Genomic DNA, 22,883 nt, shown 5'->3' with positions numbered 1-22,883 from the left:
GTCATCATGCGTTTTATGTTATACTTGCTATGCTTTCTTCTCTAGGAGATGTGTATTTTTCTCTTTCATGAAAAAATATTCTTTAGTTTTTATGAAGTTTGTAATTTTGTTCTGGTGGTTACCTTTGAATAAAACTTTTAAAATGCAGTTATTCCCGTTTTCTTATTTAACCTTTTATTATCTTTTTCTTTTCATCTTTAACTATATCCTTTAACTTTCCCTACTTTCTATTTCATGGTTTCCAAGCTGAGTGCCATCCATGTTCTGGGGCGTCACAGTAATGTTACAGGGACTGTGCAGGATGTTTTAGTATTTCAAGGGAAACATAGTAATGACATCTCTTGGACACTGCACAAACTGCTATCCTAAAAGAGTTCACCCATAGATCATCAAAGTGATGTCATATCTTTGCGAAGATGGACTCTGAGTAAAAGCAAATACTGTGTGAAAATCAGTGTGGAACTGGAATTGAGTGTGATAGGATCCAATGTGATTCAAGGTTTGAGAAGTGGTGCTCTGTTCAGCAAGCCCATAATGTAATTAGTAAGTAATAGTTGTTGATTAAGAATGAAAGAAAAAAATTTTTTTTCAGTCTATGTGTATTTTTTTCAAATGTACTGCTTTTTGGTTCAGACATAAAGACACATTAAGTTGTTTGGACCTAACTGCTTAATAAACAAACTGTGAGCTATTTCTTTTGTCCTAGGGTTACCTGGATAAATTGTTGAAGCATTAAGTGAGCCATGAACTGAGAAATTTTGGGAGCCTCTGGTCCATTCGACAGTCAATGTGTTTATTCCATTATCCTCTTTCTTTCCCCTACCTCCATTTTTTTGGTTGCTTTGTTCCTGCTTTGTCATTATATATTCAATTTATACATTATTCTTTCTTCTCCCACTTTTATTTTAGTGTTAGATTTATAATTACAGTGTACACACACACACACACACACACCGGGGAAATTGTATAATCGTATAAATGATTTGTATTTCTTTTATTATTGGTATATATTGAGTATTACAATTTTAATACAGTTTTTTCCATTTTTAAAAATGTGTATACATATTTTTGGCTCTCTCTCTCTCTCTCTATATATATATATATATATATAAAACGTATATATATATAAACGTGTTCACCTTCAGTCCTTTTGCTGAAGCATTTCCAAGCATTGTTGGATGAGTGAAGCTTGAATAGATTGATTCCTCAAGAAGGGTATATTGATACAGAATTCCCTAAATTATTCTCTATGTTTAAAATTGTTTTTTCTGTACTCCAGATATTTGGAGGAAAATTTGGCTGCGTTTTAAATTCTTGGTTCACTCTTACTTTTATTGAACTTATTTTTTACCAGGCTGCCTCATTGATAGCTTTCTTTTAATTGTTTTTCTTAAAGGGTAATGCTATATACTTTTTTTTTCCCCTTTGTCAGTTATTTGATCTTTTGCCTGGGAACCTTGAAGATATTTTTTCGAAGTCTAATACTTTTACTAGGGTATGTCTCAGCGTTGATATTCTGGGTTAATATTTCATTGGGTTTCTTTTAATATGTAGGTTCAAGTCTTTTTTAAATTTATGGAAAGTTGTCTTAAATTTTAGTTTTAAATATTTCTGTTTCATTGTTTCATTTTCTCTAGAAACTATTATGCAAATGTTATTCTTTATAACTGTCTTCCTTTTCTCTTACATTCTTTGAAAATTTGTACTATAGTTGACCCTTGAACAACAGGGCGGAGGGTGTTTAACTGTGGGGATTGATTTATATGCAAATTCTTTTCAATGAATATCATGAGTATATTTTCTTTTCCTCATGATTTTTTTAATAAAATTTTTTTCTTTGTTTTATTGTAAGAATACTGTATATAATACATGTAACATACAAACGATTAATCTACTGTTTTTGTTATTGGTAATAAACAGTAAATTATTAAGTTTTGGGGGAGTCAAAAGTGACAGGTGGATTTTCAACTGGGAGGGTGGATATCTCCTCTAATCCCTGAGTTGTTTAAGGGTCAATTGTACTTTCTCTCATTTTTATCCTCTTCATTGTTTCTCTATGTTTCTTCAGTGCTCTTTAATATATTTTTAATTTGAGCCTAGTTTCCCTCTTGTAATTTACTTTTTATTTCTGAGATAATTTTGTATTTTTTTCCATCTTTCTCTAGTTTAGTCAACTCGTTTTATTTCTTCCTGTTTTTTGTCCATTTATGTTTTTAACTTTTGAATTTCCAATTCAAGATGCTTTTCCCTTAAGTTCTTTGAGTATATTTAATTGAATTTTGAGTTGTATTATACAGTTTTCTTCTGTTTCCTGGCTATTTATGTGGGGGAATTTTCATCCATCCAGATGTGATTAATCTTTTTTTTCCCTGATTTTTTTGTAATGACCCTGTATTGATCTTTTTGTCCCTTTCATTTTTTGTTGATTTGTGATTGTTTGCAAAGTTTCTAATTCACTAGTGCCCTTTTCTGTCTATATATCAAAGCTGGTTTCTTTAAGTGGAACTTTTTTTTTTTTTTCCTGATGGTGGGTAGGGTTATGTGTCTTCTGATATTTTGGTTCTCTTCATGTTGTAGGATCCTAAATTTTTCACCTTGCTTTTTTTTCCCTTTTCACTTCTCCCTCTCTTTTTGGCTCTTTTTCTTTTTTATTTACATTGCATGTGGTCTGTCATACTTTTTGAATTTGTGGTTTGATTTGATTATCGGTTTGGAAAATTTTCATGCATTATCTCTTCAAATATTGCATCTTCACCATTTTCTCTTTGTTCATATCTGGACTCCAATTTACATTTTTGTAGGTTTCCCCCCATTTTATTCCATTATGTCTTCCATTCTTTTTTATATATTCACCTTTCTTTATGTCAGCCAGGTTGTTTCCTTTGGGTCAGTCTTCCAGTTAACAAATTAACAGCTGTGACTGATTTCTTCATCATCCGCATCCCCTGTGTGTAAGTTTCTAATGTTCATCGTTTCTCTTGGTCACATTGTCATGAGTTTCATGTTCTTGTTGTTGTTTATTCATTTTGTTTTTGTTTTTGGAGTACCACTGTTTCTTTAAAAAATAGAAGTCTACTTTGAGTCCCAAGAGTGATACTATCTTCTTCCAAAGGGAGTTTATGCTGACATTCTGCAGGCAGCTGTGCTAGAAGCACTTAGCAATTGCCTATCATCTTATTCCAATTCGTCATTTAGATGATTGGAACTTCAGCTTTGTCTCTGGAAGGTCAAGTCTATTTCTAGTTCACTCTTCTTTCTCAGATTCTCAATCCAAAGCCGGAGTGTTTACCAGAACCCCGCCTTTGGCTGGGCCCTTCACTCCAATTTTAGTCCTTTTTGTTTCAAATTCTTAGCCTCCTATATCAGAATTGTCTGACATGAGCGCAAACTTAAGGAAGTGCAAGTCAGGGCTCACCTCAGTGTGTGTCTCTCTTCTCTTGGATCTTGATTACATTATTCTTCACTACATTGTTAAACCTCTGATGCATTCAAACACATTTAAAAAACATTTTTACCATATTTCCCAGTTGTTTTCAACTATAGGGTTGTTCCACATAATCATGTTCATCATTATTGAAATTCTCTTTTGCTTTGAGGAAAAATATTTATGAACTTATTTTTTAAATTTATGCATAGGATGTACCACCTACTGAATAATTTAAAATGGCATGTATTTGTTGAAACGTGTGATACATATTTTTGAATCATATTTTTGCCCAGAAATTTCAGTGCTTCCATAGTCTTTACAAGTCCATTTGTTTTATCTTGTCTTCCTGTTCCTTCGTAATTTTTTTTGCCATTCATCTTTCCAGCCAATCCAGGCTTACCTACTATTTATAACCTCTATTACTTGTTTTTACTTGCTTTTGGATTTCTCATTCACATAGTCTGTTTCTAAAAATACTGGCAGTACCAAGTTTTGATTTTCCCAGAGTCCAAATTCTTTTTTAGATTAATGTGTATTATTTACTGCCATCTTATTCAAAAGCCGTTTTCTATCTACAAGTCTCTGATTCCCTTGAGCTTCAAATTAATTGGTCTATATCCCTAGGACACGCCCAATGATTGTGTCATGATGAATCCATATCAGGGACCCTGCTCCTTCCTAGTTATCTCACTCTGCTGAAAATTGTCTGGCTGTAGATAAATGTGCTTTACTCCCTTGTGTGTGTGCCTGCTAATTTTGCCAGGACACTCAAACAGGAATGAAGCCACCTTTGGCAAAGTGACTAAGCTGAACGCTTAGTAAATTTGGCATATGTGTGCATGGCTAGAAGTCAAAGATAGAAGTTTAATTAGAATCTCTGAAAGGTTTTACTAAAATATAAATGTATAATGTCTTAAAAAATCATATTTACAGAGTGTTACTGTTAGTCATTATAAATCAGTAGATGCATTTTTAGAGTCACTAAATCGTTAACGCTCATTATCATTCCACAGTGCAAAAATGAAGAATGCTTCTAGCCAGTATCATGTAATATTTACCACCTAGTGATTGAATTAGGGAAATAAAATTCCTAGGTAAGTCCATGCACAACGATATAAATTATAGTTATTTTTATACCATTTCTACCTCCAAGGAATATATTGACCCTGTTCTGTGAATGAGATATGGGCAATACATTGACTTTTGGTAGGCCATTTGTTTACTAACTAGGCACTTGTAGAGTGCCTATTATGTACAAGGTACTATGCTAGAGAGACAAAAGTATATAGTGTGCTGTACTTGTCTTCTAGTAGTTCATAGTTGAATGGAAGGACTATACAATGACACAACTACAATATTCTGTAATACATACAGTTTCTGTTAATAATAGGTGGCTTAAAGAAAGAGATAATGTGACATGGCTGTGTATTTAGGGAAGCAGTGGAAGATGAAGTTAGAGAGACAGGCTGGAGTCATCCCTAGGGATGGCCTTGTATCATAGGAGTTCAAACTTTATCCTGTGGACAGTAGGGAGTCATTTGATGGTAATACATAGAGGAATGATATATGATTACGTATGCCTTTTAGTTATGTCATATTGCGTGGGGGATTCCTTAAGCAGGGAGACATATTGGAGGCTGTAGCAACCTCTTGTGGAAAATGATGGAGACCTATACTAAGAAAGGAGCAAGTAAATGCAGAGGGAAAAATGAGTTTAAACAAAGGGGTTCAACAAATATTAGAATTATGCCAGATTTCAGGCTTGCAAGTGAAAAGTAGTGCCGTTAATCAAGATCATGAATTCAAAAAGTGAAACTCATTTGGGTGAAAGATAAGAAAAAATGTTTAGTGTTAAACAGTGAGGCACCTATGGAACATTTAGGTAGAGTCAGACGAAGCCAACATATTATTTGGGATAAACCTCAGACATGGACAAAAATGCTGCAGTGCTGGATGTGGAATGAACAAAAGAAGAGTGGTTATAGACTGTGGAAAAGCTCAATGTTTGAGAGGTAGGTCTATACATGGAGACTTCTGATGACTAAATTAAATTCAGTGACAATGCCTAGAAAGGCCAGATAAATTGATGGCTAACATTAGATCATCTTGTCATAAATTAGACTTTGTTAAATGTCAGAAAATATTAAACACTTTTAATTCTTAATAACACACAGTGTCCATAGTGAGCTCTGCAAATGAATAAGAGGAAAAGGCATTCTGTTTTGTGTAAATTTAAAGAGATTGACTTATCTTACCCCATGCTATTCAAGGCTACTACTAAAGAACAGATAGACTTTTGGGCTGGGGTGTGGAATTTCTAAAGTCAGGGGCAATATTTTACATTAAACAAAGTGCATATAACTGTGCAGATAGTATAGTGTATGGAGTTAATTTTCGCTGCACAGATTGCATTCAATCATTCCTAATTGACACCTATAGCCTTAAATGAACCTCAGCACTATTCTTAGAAATTGTCTGGCATCCCATTCTAGGCCTTAGAAGTTGGATACAAATCGAAACCCTGATTGTATTTGGGGGAGATAAATTGTTAGGTGGAGATACGTGCCAGGAGTCTTATAAAGATTACAGAAAAATACACAAGCACAATTTTTGTTTTGTAATTAGTTTATATCAAGCCACTCTGACTCTAACAAGCAAAACATTTGACCTATTTCGTTGTCTTAAGTCTAGCCATATGGACAAAATTCTACTTCTGCTACTACTACTACTACTAATAATAATTATAATAATAGACAAAACACTAGGCATATCATTGCAACGATATACATGAAAGGACTTTGTCAACTTTATAGTGTTATAATAATGAGGACTCTTTTCACTGATGGAAAAATTGTAACAGTTTGGCTTGACTTGTTTTGGGAGCTTATGAACATGAAAGTGATGGTAATTAGTCTTTACAAAAGTATTCACTCACTCCCTAATCTCTACTCCCAAGGAGCATAATGCACTAGCAAGTTTCTCCTTAGTCACCTGTAAACTCTTGAGATCTGGGAATATCTCCCATTTCCCTGTATTGCCAGGCATCTAGCATACCACCTGCACATTAACACATGTTTCTGGATGAATTAATAGAACCCATGTGACTGTTGTGTGAGTTTTTGCTTTATTTCCACTCTGTCGAATGGGGGGTAAAAAAGCTAAAATTAAGAAGGACTCATTTAATATTATCAATTCATTTTCTGAATACTCAGGAAACTTCAATTAAACTAATAGATTAAAATAATCCCAACTAAAAACTTAGCAAGTTTAATAAGTTATGAATCGGGGTAAGGATATAAAATTGGCAATCCATTGATGTATTTTGTTTGGCCCTCCCACTGGTGACATTTCTCAAGATTAAATAATTATTGTTATTTAATAATTTGATGTATATATGGTTACCAACATTTATAATTGATTACAATTCACCTAAAATATATATTCCTCTCCTTTCTTCTTTTGAACCATACTGGCCTCCTCTTTTTTGGAACATGCCGTGTTCACTCCCTCCATCAGGTCTTTGATCTAGCTTTTGCCTCTTCCTGGTATGCTCTTCTCCTAAATATCTTCACTATCAACTCTGTCACTTCCCCAAAGTCTTTGTTCAAATGTCACCGAGGCTTACCCAGATCACTGCATGTAAAATTTCACAACCATTCCCCAAGTACGCTCACCTCTTGCCCATACGCTCCCTGTCCCTCTTACTCTGCTCTTTTTATTTCTTTCCATAGCAGTTTTTATATTCTAACATTTCATGTGACTTACTTAATGTTTATGTTTATTGTTTATTTTATGTCTCCCTAATACATCGTAAGCACATGTGGGCTGAAATGTTTGTTTTTCTGTTTGCTTGCTAGTGTATTTCGGCGGTTGGTATAGTGCCAAGTAAATTAGTATTATCAATGCATGTTTGTTGGATATGACTCAATGAAAAGCAAAACACTTGGCTCCTTTTGAAAAAAAAAAAAGTACAATTTTTTAACATTGGGATTACATTCATACTATGTTCCTACCATTGTTTGGAACTTACTGTCAACTGGTGATTTAAGCGAGACATACGTGGATTCCTCAGCCTCTACAGTTATCACCACCCCAATTATCTTGAGACTTATATGAGATGATATACTGAAACTTATATGCATTGGAATTAATCTTCATATTTTCGCTTTTGTTTTTCTTACAGTAGAGTTAAGAGAAAAAATTAATTATATATTGTACTTGTGTCTTTACCAAAAGGGGGAACATGGGATCAAGAAAGAGCAAACAAGTTATACGTTTACTAAAAAGGGGGCCATGCTTTTTTTCTATATCTATGAAGTGAAGAATTTGATCTATGCAGTAAATGTATTTTTCAATGTCCAGCTAATTGATTCATGTGAATTATCTTCCTGATGCCTGGGCTTTTGAATGTGTGACCCTGCTCTATCTACAGTCACAAGTGTATCCTTATTTAAAATTCAAAGATCACAAGGATCACTGAAGCATGCATTAACAAAAACAAGATAAATATTGCAGAAGATCAAATTAATAGCAAGGACCTTGAGTAACTCAAAGTGGAAGTTAGTTATTTCACTGTGGAGCCTCATGACGTTGTAGTCAACAAGTTGTGTGCAGATGATCCTTGTGAATATCCACAGGCAGTGAAACTTCAGTTATCTAAGATGACAGCTCTGTAGGCATAGGCTGGCATTCGTGCCTGGACATGTAAAGCAAACAGATGCCAGTCAGTTGGGGCACAAGCATTGGGCGTGTCCCCTTAGCCACTAATGCAAATAACTTAACCTTGCTATAACACATTTTTGTATTTTCTTTGAGGAATGGAAGCAGATAAAACCAGTGAGGAGAGATACCAATAATTATTCATACTTTCTATCCACAAAACTCATCAGAAAATCCTTGACGTTTTCTGAGTAATGCCATCATTCAAATAGGTGAAAGTAAGACTCACTGATGAATAAATCTGTTGAAAACCAGTTACAAAACTTGATCCATTTATTGACTTTTGCATAATCCATTGCCTAGCTCTGCTTCAGTACCTGACACTGATACAAGTGGTCACTTGTTTTGTTACTGTGGTGCACTTCTCTGAACCTTAATGTACTCTCTGCTACTTGTCTCTGTATTTAATTCACCCTCCTTTTGAATGTTTTTGAGTTTGCAACACTTTCATGTTGTTATAATAGTTTTAAACAAAAGTTACTATCATTTATTGTATGGTATTATTTTACATGTAATATATAATTGATGCTTTTAGAGTATTTGCATTATTGCATAACAAGCTTTATAAAAATGAAAAATTGGATAGCTTAATTTTTTATTAAATTACAATTATTAATTTAACAGCATTAAACTCAGGATAAGATAGCTGAGCTGTGTTGCAATTTCAATTACAAAAATGCGTGCTTATTCTTCATTTTGGAAGCTTGCAACTAGAGAATATATTAGGCAGTGAGTGCAACTGGACAAGTCATCAATTCAGCAATTTCTAGCTGGTCAGATATATCTTTAGGCAAATTTAACCGTTATAATAGTTTTTCTTGGTCTCTGTTTCATACAGATCACATAATTGTTTATTTTAAATGAAAATCATAGTGAGAGATATGTAATCCAAAAGTCATTGAAATTTCTATATCTGTTAGTTTTATTTTACGTGCTGCTTTGTAAGGATAATTAATAACTCTTAGAATAAATTATTTTCAAATAAAACTGCTAGTGGAGAATTGCCTTACTTTACAAACCTAAATAGATTATGTCCTTTACTGGCAAATGTCTAATTCATTGACTTTTGTCATTTTAATTAATTGCTTACATTTTTTGTGTCAAATATAATTTTACAATATGTTATAACCACTTTCTTACATTAGTGAACTCACCTGTTTTAAAACTCACCTGGGGAAAACAGCCAGATTTTAATACCTATGCAAAAGCAATAACTAGATGCTGTATGAGTGACCCCATGACCTCCTTGAATCCTGCTTGGATTTTGATTAACATCTGTTTAGGCTCCTGGGGACTAAGGAGCCAGGAAAGGAGGACTTCTAGAGAAACTGGAGGATAAGCAATCCAGCTGTGTTTGAAAATGCAGAAGTGAATACAAAATAAAATAAAAAACATTTAGAGTTAGTTACTATTAGTATCCTGACACACTTTCTTTCAGAGATATATCTATATCTAGATATATAGACCTCTCTCTCTCTCTCTCTCTCTCTCTCTCTCTATGTATATATATATATATATATATACACATACATACATACATATATATATGTGTGTATATATATACCTCACATATGTCCTCCATAGTATGTAGATATTTTTCTGTCTATAAATATTGTTTGTGAATATAATAATTACTAGCTAAATAACTCCCATCCCCTGAATGCATGGTGTTCTATAATTCAATTAACTAATCCTGTTTTGTTGGAATTTAGGTGTTCTAATTACCTCACTATAATAAATAATGGCCTGGAGATAAATTTCTATATACATCTTAGCACATTGGTCTGAATATTTTCTTGAATACACTTTTAGAAATAAACTTACTGATAGAAGGTATTTAGTCATTTTGTAATATGTTTGGTACATATGGCCAAATTTCTTTGTAGAAAGTTTATATCAATTTATATAACAACTCTCAGTGTATGAGAGTACCTGTGTCATTGCCCCTCACCAGTTTTCTTATTTAAAAATATAGTTTACCAATTTGCAAATGAATAACATTTCATTTGTTATTTTCATTTGTATTCATTGTTACAAATGAAATACATACATTTCATTTGTATGGCCCAATACATTGTTAGTGAGATTGAATCTGTTTTACATGTTTACTGACTCTTTATGGGGGACTAGTGCATCGATAGTCTACCTTTTTCTTCTAAAGAGTTTAGTTTTCTATGATTGATTTTAAAATCTCTTTATGTGTAATTATATTATTAATTTATCATGCTAACATTTTCCTTGCAATTTTTTCTTTTACGTTTAAAAATCTGTAATCAAATATAACTTTTTTTACTTCACAATTTCTTCCTTAATGTTATGCTTAGAAAAGGCTTCCATATTTCAAGATCATATAAATATTTACTTATATATCCTTTCTGGTACTTTCATGATTTCCTTTTTCTTTTCTTTTTTCTTTGTTTTCATTTTTTAACATGGAACTCTAATCCGTTTGGAATTAATTTGGGAACAGGATAAGATGCAATAGTCTACCTTTTCTTCCCAAATAGTTAAACCAGTTTTCACAACTTTTATTGAATAATTCATATTAAGTCTTGTGGGGACTTCAGTCATCAAAAATGTAGATTAACATCTCAAAGGAAGCCAACAACGTGGGGATCTCACCAGAGACAAAAACATGCGTTAAAAATCATACTGAGATTTTGTTTGTTTGTCTTGTTCACTTGTTCCTTTTAATTTTATATCCCACGTATGATAAAAATAACTCAGTGGTAGCTTTAAAATGCACTAAAACTATTTTGCTTGATATAATCATATAGAGTGGAATCTTTAAAGAATAATTAGATACTTCAGGAATATTAGATTAAAAAATGCTTAAATACACGTGCAAACATTTTGCAAGTATAATCCTTCTCCCTACAATCTAAGGCTACAGTAATGCAAACAAACATAAAGGTCAAGAAATTGAACAAATACATAACTAAGTCAGGAAGACTCACTTTCATTTTCATACTTAGACTGTGAATGTCAATTAGCTCAATCAAGTCTTGCTGATAATGTCAGCTTTCTGTCATTTCTAGGTAGTGATGCATGAAGTTTGTCAGCAGGCAATGGACTACTTGAATGATGAATGAAATAATGAGGGCACAGAAGCCTGAACACAATTTTTCCATTTCTCGTAATTTTCTCTTCACATTGGGATTTAAAACAAGGAGAGAAAACCACATTAAAATTTGTTCTAATGTGGTGTTTATTTAATGCAGTTTCTATCTAAATCAGTCATCTTTTAACCTTATATTGAAAAAAAGATAATGTAAATGGTCAATGATTAATCATCACCATTTACCAACTGTGTTGGTCAGCGTAAACAATATTAGCTGCTGCAAGAGATAAGCCCCAAATTCCAAGTGCATTCACAACAAAGGTTCATTCTTAACTTGTGGGTAGTGTGACTCCACTGTGTGACTCTCCTCCATTCAGTGACTCAGGAACATGGGCAGCCATCTTGTAGCTACACCATCTAGAACATTGTGCTTTAAAGTCATTATGGTAGAGAAAGAGAAATGGTGAACAATGTTGAAATGTTTAAAGGTTAGGAATGGTGGTTGCTTATATCATTTCTACTCACATCCTGTTTTTAGATCTCAATCATTTTTAAGGCAATTTAACTTCAAGGGAGGCTGGGAAATGTAGAAGAGCTCTAATAGTCTCTGTTACACCTACAGAACTTGTTTTAATTTATTTCAATAGTTTTTTTTTTTTAATTTTATTGGGGAACAGTGTGTTTCTTCAGGGCCCATCAGCTCCAAGCCAAATCGTTGTCCTTCAATCTAGTTGTGGAGGACACAGCTCAATTCCAAGTCCAGTCGCCGTTTTTCAATCTTTAGTTGCAGGGGCCACAGCCCAGCATCCCATGTGGGAATTGAACCGGCAACCCTGTTGTTCAGAGCTCCATGCTCTAACCAACTGAGCCATCTGGCCGCCCCTCAATAGTTATTTAAATCAATGTTTTTTGCTATATCATATCTAGATAAACAATGGTTTGAAAATACTAGTTAAAAATTGACAGCATTTGACATATGCAGGGCTAATTTCCTTACATACACTATAATATTTAAAAACTTAAGTAAAGATAACACATACGTATGGTAAAATATTTAAATGGTAAAGGAAGGTATAATATAAAAAGTAATTATTTTCTGTGTCTGCATATACATACACATATATATTAGCATTTACCATATAAAGGACCTTTTACCATAAAAAGGACCTACAAAGGTAAATATATATTATATATGTGCGTGTGTGTGTATTAGCATTTACCTTTGTAATGAAAAGGACCTACAAAGGTAAATATATATAATACATATATATATGTGTGTGTGTGTGTGTGTGTATATATATTATATATATATTATATATATATTTACCTTGGGTAGGTCCTTTTTATTTTATAAAATTTGAATGATTTTGTAAAAATTGCCTTCCAATTGCACCTTGTCAATAAAAAGAAACTGTAATGGTTATGTAACTTGAAAGAATTGTTTTAAGATTTCGTTTACTTCCTCTGTTCTCTATGCATTGTCTGTATTTATGTATACCGTTTTTACCTCACTGATCCTGCCTGCCCATTTATTGGCTATCGTCTCCTGGAATGTTTCAGAATATAAACTGGGTGATATAAGGGGTCTTATATTTTGCCTCTGCAATTATATTTATGTTTAGATAGAATTGCTATTAATGCCTTTGCTGCTTTGTTGTAAATCGTCTTTTAAATAGTCCATTTATTATTATATTTTCCTGTATTCTTCTCAGCTACTAGTAAATAGATTGTAGTTGATTAGATTTTATTAAATGCCTTACTATATTAGTTTTCTGTAATGATTAAGCAGTGCTTATAGAAATTGCTATACATAATAGGTTTATAGTTCTAGATATTTCCATGTAGTCAAAAATTATACAAGATTGAATTCTAATCCACCTTGCTACATAATAATTTAGGGTAACATAATAATTTACCCTCCCTCCATTTCCAGCCCAAGCTACATTATTAAAATGAAGTATCATCACAACAATAGAGAAATGTTGTAAAGGAGTAAACATGCATTTCAGAAAAATGAAATACAAAAATAAATAAATAAAAAAAGTTTAATCGAATCAATTAATTTAAGGAATGTAAATATAATGAGTTTTATATATGAATTAGCAACAATTTTTCCATGGAGCTCTTACCTTATAGATACAGTTTACATGTTTATTATTTTTATTGTCCATGGTGTTCCTATGCTAGTATGCAAGCTCCACAAGGGAGGGAATTTTGTGTGTTTTGTTCAGTAATATTTTGTAAGAACTGAAACTAGTCCTGTCACGAAATAAACAGCCAGTAATAAATATTAGTCAAATAATTACTGAATGGATTGTTTTAAATATGAGTGTGTGGGGGGCACATGTCCACGCACACAGTTAACAAAGATGTGGTGAATTGTACACAGTTTACTGTATGACTGGCAGGAGTATAAATTCACATAGCATTTCTGAATATTTGTTAAATATTCATTTTATTATATTTGAATTATTCTTTATTTTTACACTTCTAGAATTGTGCTTTCAGGATATAATCAGCGAAGGACAGGTTTATGAACAGAGAAAACTCTGTTCATCTTCATAGCATTGATAATCATAAGGGAAACAAAAATATCTGAATATTAAGTAAAATATGGCATTTATCATTCTTTCAAAGCAGAGTAAATAATGTGAAAATGCAGTGATAAAATGTTAAATGAAAGCTGGAGGGTGGATAATAGAGCATGATCCCAATTTTGTAAAAAGCGGGGAAAAAAACGCAGACAAATGATTAGACCGAAATGTTACTAGTAATTACATCTGGATGGTGAGAATAAGATGAGTTTTAATTTTTTTCTTTGTAGTGTTATGAAATGCATGAAATTTCTATATGAATGTGTATTACTTTGGTAATCAGAAGAATACTTCATTTGCAAAAATTGGCTTTATCATTTTCTAGCTCTGAGGATATATTAAAGAATCCATTGTGATGCAATCTCCATGAGACGAGACTTATCTGCTTTGTTCATTGGTGAATTCCCCATGCCTAGTACTGTTTGGATAAAATACCACTTATAAATATTTTTTGAATAAATGAATGATGTGCCTTCCTCTCTACAGGCAATTTTAAAGCATTAAATGTGAGGGGATTGGTTACTTCCTTTCCTTGTAGAGTTGAACACTTAATCCTTCCATCATTAAGTGTTAATTAAGTGCCTTTTTACAGCATATCTTCTTTCCTCGAGGAGAGACTACTTTCTCATGGACTGAAAATGATCTTTGTTTTCTAGTTAGAATTTGCTTGGGGGGGAAGGAGTTGAGCAACACATGGCACATATGGATTCCAATGTATGTGAGATTTACAATGATTGTGACAGATATCCCTTACCTTCAGTGCCTTTAAGTTAGCCCTCTGTCCTCAGATTTAAAAGAAAACCATAATTAATCGATTAACAAATATTATTTTGTTACTCAATGAAAGCGTTTTTAGTTTACCATTTATATAGAACAAATAGAGTGTAAGAATAATCACAGATTTTTACTGACATTACTGTTGGGGATAGAAACTTATTGAAAAAAGACAGTTGAGGAATATGAGACAGCATTGTATTGTGCTTCATTGTAATTCAATAAGGGAATGTTTTCAAATAATTTTTATCATGTAGCCTGCAGTTTAGACTTATGCAAATAAGAGGTGCCTTATTTAAAAATTTATCTGTTTTACATATTTTCTAAAAAATGAAATAGGAAATGAAGGACTTCAGTCCTGAGAGAATATAATAGTAATGTTTGTATTGTGATTTAACATTAAATAAGACAATATCAATGTGTATAGTGATAATGGCTATTTTATACACAGCTCTTGCTTTATTTTCTCAGGATTCAAAATTTCCCACAGATATGCAACCGAATCCAAACCTGTACTTTTGTAAAGAAAATAATCATCCAGCAAAATTTGACTACAAGCTGAATAACATATTTCGACTTCACAGCCTTCCAGTGAGCTGGTAGGATTCTTGATGTTTTATTAATGCCTTTGAGATTTTATTGTCATGGCTAAATTGTGGTGCTCTTACCACCATTCATGGTCAAAGTGGTTTGCTCTTAGCCTCTTTCCAAATGCCTATCATAACAGTGAAAGAATCTGCTCGTAGCTGCTGCAAAAATCTTAAAACTAATTGGTCTAGGCAGTTGGTGGCAGTTCGGACTAAGTGCTCTATTGTGTGTATTGTAGAGCTTGCAGTTCTGGCTTAGAATATAGCACACATCGTTTTTAGAGAGGTTTGTAGGGATTATTTTAAATATAGGATCTCAGCAACTACGCATTTCATTTGTTTATTTTACTTACAATTTTGCCAATATGTATATATTTATTCTCATTAAGGAATCATTAGTTTTATTTGTTTTCAGGACCACAGTTTCGTGAACCATAATCACATTGGTTTGAAGACAAAAGTTACTACTTGGTATTTATTAAAAAACATTATTTTATGAATCTACATGTTTATATGCACAAAAACTTTTTAAATCTTGTACAATTCATAGTTATTCAGAGTTTTTGAGAAAAATGTTTCTGTGGAGAATCTGTAAACATGCGTTTTATCATATAGGTCTGTGGCACATTAAGATTTTAGTAAGTGGTCAGCTTTTGTAGATTATCATGGATATATCATTTTGATTATGGCTTAGGCAAGTAATAGTATTTCCTTGTATTTTCTTCTAATTCCAAGTTTATGTCATCAACCTTCAAAAGTGTAAAATTTGTAAAAAATGTATGGCAAGCATGTAATTGCTTCCATTATCCTCAATGAGGACAAATGTCTCAGAATGGGATGTTAACCAACTGTAATAATTTACGTACATTTACCTGTGGTTTTGTTTTTCATTTGCAAAGTTTCCTCTGCTCTTGATGACTCTATGTGTAATCTACTTTGTAAATCCTATTTGATTATTTCCATGTAGCAAGAACATTTTCTATGATATCTTAAGAGCACAGCAGATATGATTCCATTAGGTTGGTGCAAAAATAATTGCAGTTTAAAAGGTTAAAAATAATTGCAAAAACCGCAATTACTTTTGCACCAACCTAATAGCCATATGACCCAAACCAGTAGGATAATGAAACTGAAAAGTTCTGTTAGTAAAGATGGATACATTCACACCTTAAGTATTCTAGTGCTACTTAACAGTGCATTTGCCTTCACATGCCGGTCTTTTGGGATGAGGCCATGGCTTTTTCTTTGATTAAGTGACTGTTGATTGGAATTCTACAACATATTTCTTGCATAAACTATACCAGTAATGCATCATTTACAATTTGAATTTTGTGGTATTTTTAATCTGAACCAAGAACTTCATACACTTAGGAGATGATCTCCCTACCTTTCCCTAGCATTAATTTAATTTTTATGGACAGCAGTTTTCCTTGAAATACGCATATTTCATCCCTTTGATTAATCTTTATTTACATTACAATAGCAAACACAACTGGCTTATGAGGAGATTTAGGAACAAACTCCTTTGACTCTTTGTAATCCTGGACCGTGCCTGCAGGGAGTAGCCAGTGCTGGCCTACGTGGGCATGCATGGTCGGAGAGCCCTGAGCAGTTGGGAGGCAGTGAGCACAGCTAGTGTGTTTTATAGGGAGAATGGGAAAGGTTGGTCAATCCAGCAATTAAGTGGAAGTTAAGGGAAAAGCGTCTATTCAGTGAAAATGAGAAGAAAAAGAAGGAAACATGTAACTCTTAGTCAAAGACAAAATCTGAATTTTAGCTTAATATATTTCCAGCCTTTGGAAAGATAGCTGCCGTGATAACTACTACTGCAAGCTAGGGAATAATTTCTTTGCCACAGTCTTCACCAGTTAGTCCACTAGGAGAGAAGGCTTTGGTATTATGAGTTAGGCAGTAAAGAAACAAAAACAAAAAAATTAATAGAATAAACACTGATCTTCTAGAGTAACGTACGTAACGTACCTCAAAGGAAAATTAAGCTGTGACTATAGGACAACTCATTTACCTGGACTTGTTTTTTGCTTGTCTTCTTCATTTCCAATTTGTCTCAGTTTCTGCTTCCTTATACTATTTTTTCTTTGCCACATATTTGTTTCTCTCCAACCTATTTTATTCTACTTCTTTCTCTGTAGTCTCATGCTATACTACCAACACTTAACTAGCCATTATATAAAATTCAACTATACATTTTTAGTGTTTCTCAAATAATTTCGTATTTTCTGTTTGTAATTTTAAAACCAAATCACCCACTGGCCTCCTCCCACATACACACACAGAGGCTTGGTACTTTATAGGTCTTTAATGTAATGCTTATTGACTCAATTGTTTCGTTAAGGAATTAGAAAAGAAGTTTTTGTTTTACAATGACGGTGAATTTATTTATTTATTTTTGTTTGTCAGTTGCCATCAGTGGAAATAAAGTTCTTCTATGGTATATAGATTTCTTAACTTCATCAATGTAACAATAATAATAATGACAATGGTAATGAAAGAATATCAGTGATAACAACAAACTATAATAAATTATGTTTTACTCAGTGTATATAAATGCCAGAATTCAGCTGCTTTATGCACACTATTTTTGACCTTTGTATTTCTGTAAGGCAGTTATTATCTTCCCCATTTCTCTCCTTGTCTGTCTCTGTCTCTCTCTCTCTCTCTCTCTCTCACACACACACAGACACACACACACAGGCATTTACACACAAACAAATGTGGCTCAGAAGTCCTTAGAATTACAGAGAGAGAATTTGTATCAGGTCTGGTTAATTCAAAAGCAAACTATAAAGCATTTAGTAAGTCATACATTATTTTACAGAAAAATACCAAGGAAGCAATCTCTATTTTTATAATTGGGCATACAATTTTGCCAGCTATATGACCTATGAATTTGGCCAAACTACTTTTTCCCCTCTGACAAGCATGGCCAAGGAAAATTGCTTTAAACTTAAATATTAAAATAATTAATTAGATTTAAGTGCAGAATTTACAAATTACATATTCTTTACCTGGAAAAACAGATTTATTAAAGTGTATTTTTACTATGTTTTTCTAACAAGATTATAATAAAATAAATGATTATTAAATTTCAGATAATTTAAAAGTTCTTAATGTCTTACTTATTTGCATTTTTATAGAGTGCAATGTTGTAGGTGAAAGAACCGGAAGGATTTTAAATCAGAGAGGTTAGTTCAGAGAAGTTTAAGTTCTAATTTAGGTAGATGTCATTCTCCTACTTTTACTGGATGGTTTCCAGTGGTCTGGAAAATGTTCTCCAGTAAGTCCTATTAGTTAAAAAAAAAAAAAAAAAAAAAGTCTTTCTTGACCAGACGATTCCCCACCAAGCCTATGCTATTTCCTCGGAAGCTTTTCCTTTTTGCTGAAAAGGTTGGCAGAAGTGCTGAGTGAACTAACAGCCTACACTTGCTCTTCTCATTCTCCGCTCCAGTGGAGTTCCCTTCCTTTCCTCTGCTCTGAAACTACTCTTCCATGCCTGTGTGTGGTCACTTGTCTGTTCTCGTTTTCTTCACTTCTTAGCTGCGGTCAGTACAACCGACCACCCCTGCTTTCCCGCTCCTGACTCCCATTATTTGTGTGGTTCCGCTCTTCCTGCTGACTTGCAGGCTGCCCTGCTCCGAGTCTTCAGAGGCCTGCTGCGCTTCTGCCATACTTCCGGTTAATACATTGTCCCTGGGCTCAGCCTCACGGCTTCATCTTCTCACAGCCTACACTTCGTCAGTCGCCTCTTCCATTCTCAGGCTTTAAATTCTCTCCATATGTTGATAATTCCCATGGTGATATCCCTATCTTTGACATCTCCCCTGAGCTTGAATATTTACTAGGCTTTTCCAAATTGTTATGTCAGAAATAACTCTTTTCTCCCAGAAAACCAGGTCTTCTAATCTTCTCCATTTTGCAAAAGGAAAATGTGAAGTTACTCCAGCCAAAAGCCTAGCGATCATTTTGATTCCCCATTCTTTCCCCTCACAATGCCCACCATTATATCTACCAGTAAGTCTGATAGCTCTTCTTCCAGAATATATTCACATTTTTCCCACTTCCCTTGATACTACTGTGCCCGTCTCTCATACTGGTGCAGAAGGCTACTAAGTTATTCCACCTTACACCACAATAATTCACTCACTTCACAATAGCCAAATGGATTTTCTGAAAATGTAAATCAGATTATAAGACTTCCTGCTTTAAGTACAACATGTCTTCCCCTTGTTTCGAAATAAAATCCAAACTTCTTACTGTGGTTTGCCAGGCTCTGCAAGGTGAGATGGCTGCCCACCTCTCTGCATTGGACACACGCTCTTCCACCCTCCGTTGCTCAGTAACCTCAGCCACCCCAGCCTTCTCACTCTTCTGCAGACATGCCACCCTCACTCCTGTCTTTACACTAGCCCTTCCCTTCCCTTTACTTGTTTTGTTGCTTCTCCAGTTTTTGCATGTCTGACTCATTCCAATCTGTAATATCTCAGCTTAAATGTCACCTCCTTAGAGAGGCAGTTCCTGAAAAACAGCCAGTATCTTACTCCCCGTTCTTACACTTTCAATCCTGTCATGCTACTTTATTTCCATCATGGTTCTCAGTAGACATGCAGCATACAGTTTAAAGTATTTTATTAAAATGATTTTTAAAAGAACATGAGTTGTTAACGTTTTTTTCTAGCTTATATGTGTCACAGACTGTCTAGATGCTCACCAATCCAGTTTCCTATTCCCTGGGCCCAGTGAAAGATTGTACCCCACAGCCTTCTGAAGTGAGTTGAGTTGAGTGATTAATTCTGACCCTTTCCGGGGCTAACCCTGAAGACTTCCATTGGGATTCTTTGCTCTCTCTGTCTTCATCTTCATAGCTGGAATCAAAGGGCTTTGAAAGTGATGAGATATGTTAGAAGGACCATGGATCCCAGTGTCATGTGTTGCTTGGAGAGTCCCCTAACCTACATCAAGCATTGCTTGAGGTACTGCTTTAATTGCCCTGACTAATGCACTGTGTTTTTGTGAAAAAAAAAATTTTAGATTACGTAAGATAAATGAATTTTTTTTTTTTAAAAGAAAGACTGAAGGTACTTTCACATTCACTCATTCATTGAACAAAATATTACTAAGCATTTGTCAGGCAGTATTCTGGGCAATTACCTAAATGCACAGTGATCTGTTCCCAGGGAGCTTATATTTGTTGCAGGGAAAACAGGTAATAAACCAATAATATTTCATGACCATAAGTGCTGCAGAGAAACATAAAGCAGGTTTAAAGAGAGTAGCCAGGGTTGTTCTGAGGTGACATGTAATGAAAACTTGAAGTAGGTGAGGAAGTGAGACATGCAGAGAACAAAGGAAGGGAGTCAGGGGAGCAGCAAGTCAAAGCCATTGAAGTGGGAACATGTGCAGAATGTTTCAACAGGAGTCCGCTATAAACATGGTAAGTGAACTTGGAGAAGAGGAGGAAAAAATGAAGTTAGGCACTTGGGGACCAAAAGTGGTGTGAATTAGGACATACAGATCACAGTAGAGAGGACTTTGAATTTTATTCAGGGAAGTTGGAAAGATCTTAGAAGATTTTGAGAAGAATGATGCAATTTGACTTATATGAAAAGAAGATTGCTCTGACTGCTGTGTGGAAACTAGACTGTCCTAGGGGTTAAGGGTTGAAGCTGGCAGACTAGTTAGTAACTATTGCAGTAATCCAAGAGAGTTGTAAAGATTTTCTGGGCTATGATGACAGTGGTTTAGAAGCTAAGTGGTCAGATTTTTATTTTTTGATGAGCGAGCCAACAGGATTTTCTGAGAGGCTGGATGTGAAGTGAGAGAGAAAGACAGGAGTTAAGGATGATTCAAGGTTTTGGTCAGAGCAAATGAGAATAGAGTAGCCATTAATTTCAATGGCAAAGACTAAGGGAGAAGGAGGTTTGGCATTTGGGGTTGGGCGTGTTACGTTTAGGAGGCCTGTGAAATTTCCACGTGGACTTAGATCTGGATGGGATCCCTTAGACCAGGGGTATCCAAACTGCGGCCCGTGGACCAACTGCGGCCCACAATCCATTTTTAATTGACCCGCAGCAAATTCGAAAAATATATTTAGTTTACTTAAATAAACCAGGTGAGGCAATACGTACTTCACCTCGAGTGAGTGGCCCGGCTGTTTGTGTATTTTACCGCATATGGCCCTTGGTGAAAAACGTTGAAAAAAGTTTGGACACCCCTGCCTTAGACTATGCGTGAACATAGATCTCACATATGTGTGTGTTGCCTGGCAAGTAGTTAGGTTCATATTAGTATTATTCCATGCACTTCCCTAGAAGCAGAAACCAGAAGGAGAGAAAAAGTGACTAAGTAGCATTTAATGCAAAAAAAAAGGACATTATTGAAATGTAACTTTTTAATATAGGTCAATGTAAAGCTTATCGTTTTGGCTGTGAATTCTGTGTGTTTTCGAGAAAACACTAGTATATTTTAAAATGTGAGTTTTCACGTACAATTTATTTTCAATAAATGGTACCAGGAAAATTGGAAAGTCACGTGCAAAAGAATACAACTAGACTGCTGTCTGTCATCATACACCAAAATTAACTCAAAATGGATCAAAGACCTAAATATAAGACCTAGAACAATGAATTGCATAGAAGAAAACAAGTACCTAACTTATGGACCTTATGGATTCAGAGAGGATTTTATGAATTTGACCTCAAAAGCAAAGGAAGTAAAAAGAAAAAATAAATGAATAGGACTATATCAAACTAAAAAGCTTCTACACAGCAAAAGAAACTTTCAACAAAACAAAGAGGCAACCAACCTAATAGGAAAAGATATTTGCAAACAACACTTCCAATAAGGGGCTAATATCAAAATATCTAAAAAACTCATACAACTAAACAACAATGAAAAACAAACAATCCAATTGAAAAATGGGCAGAGGACCTGAAAAGACACTTCTTCCAGGAAGACATACAAATTGCCAACAGATGTATGAAAAGATGCTCGACTTCACAAACTATTAGGGAAATGCAAATCCAAACCAGTGAGATACCACCCCACACCTGTGAGAATGGTTATCAACAAGACAAGTAATACGTGTTGGAGAGACTGTGAAGAAAAAGGAACCCTCATACACTTCTGGTAGGAATGTAAATTGCTACAGCCATTATGGAAAACAGTGTGGAGGTTCCTCAAAAAATTAAAAGTAGAATTACCATATAACCCAGCAATCTCTCTTTTGGGTATCTACCCCCCAAAAATCTGAAAACATTTGTCCATAAAGATATAGTACCCCTGTGTTCATTGCAGCATTATTCACGGTGGCCAAGACATGGAAGCAACCAAAGTGTCCTTTGATAGAGGACTGTATGTGGTTCATATATATAATGGAATAGTACTCAGACATAAGAAAAGATGCAATACTACCATTTGCAGCAAGATGGATGGTTCTTAGGGTTATCATGCTAAGTGAAATAAGTCAGACAGAAAAAGTTGAGAACCATATGATGTCACTTATATGTGGGATATAAAACTGAAAGCAACAAACAGACAAGACAAATAAGCAAAATTCATAGAAACAAACAACAGATTTGTGGTTACCAGAGCATAAGGGTGGGAGGGAGAGAAAGTTGAAGAGGGTAAAGGGGGTCAAATACATGGTGATGGAAGGAGAACTGACTTTGGGTGGTGAACACACAATGCAATTTATAGATGATATA

At 34.2% G+C, this 22,883-nt stretch overlaps 1 protein-coding gene across 1 annotated transcript in view; it reads left to right on the top strand.

The window, feature by feature from the left end:
• SPAG16 (sperm associated antigen 16) overlaps positions 1–22,883 on the top strand; it is a 759,782-nt gene that overhangs the window by 89,139 nt on the left and 647,760 nt on the right. The window contains exon 11 of the mRNA XM_033111509.1: positions 15,047–15,174. Coding sequence (XP_032967400.1) covers positions 15,047–15,174 — 128 coding nt within the window. The remainder of the gene's footprint in view (positions 1–15,046; positions 15,175–22,883) is intronic.

Source organism: Rhinolophus ferrumequinum, chromosome 8 (assembly GCF_004115265.2).
Source record: "Rhinolophus ferrumequinum isolate MPI-CBG mRhiFer1 chromosome 8, mRhiFer1_v1.p, whole genome shotgun sequence".
Classification (NCBI taxonomy): Eukaryota; Metazoa; Chordata; class Mammalia; order Chiroptera; family Rhinolophidae; genus Rhinolophus; species Rhinolophus ferrumequinum.
The sequence above is the reverse complement of the archived record's forward strand: the minus strand, read 5'-3'. Positions and strand labels throughout refer to the sequence as shown.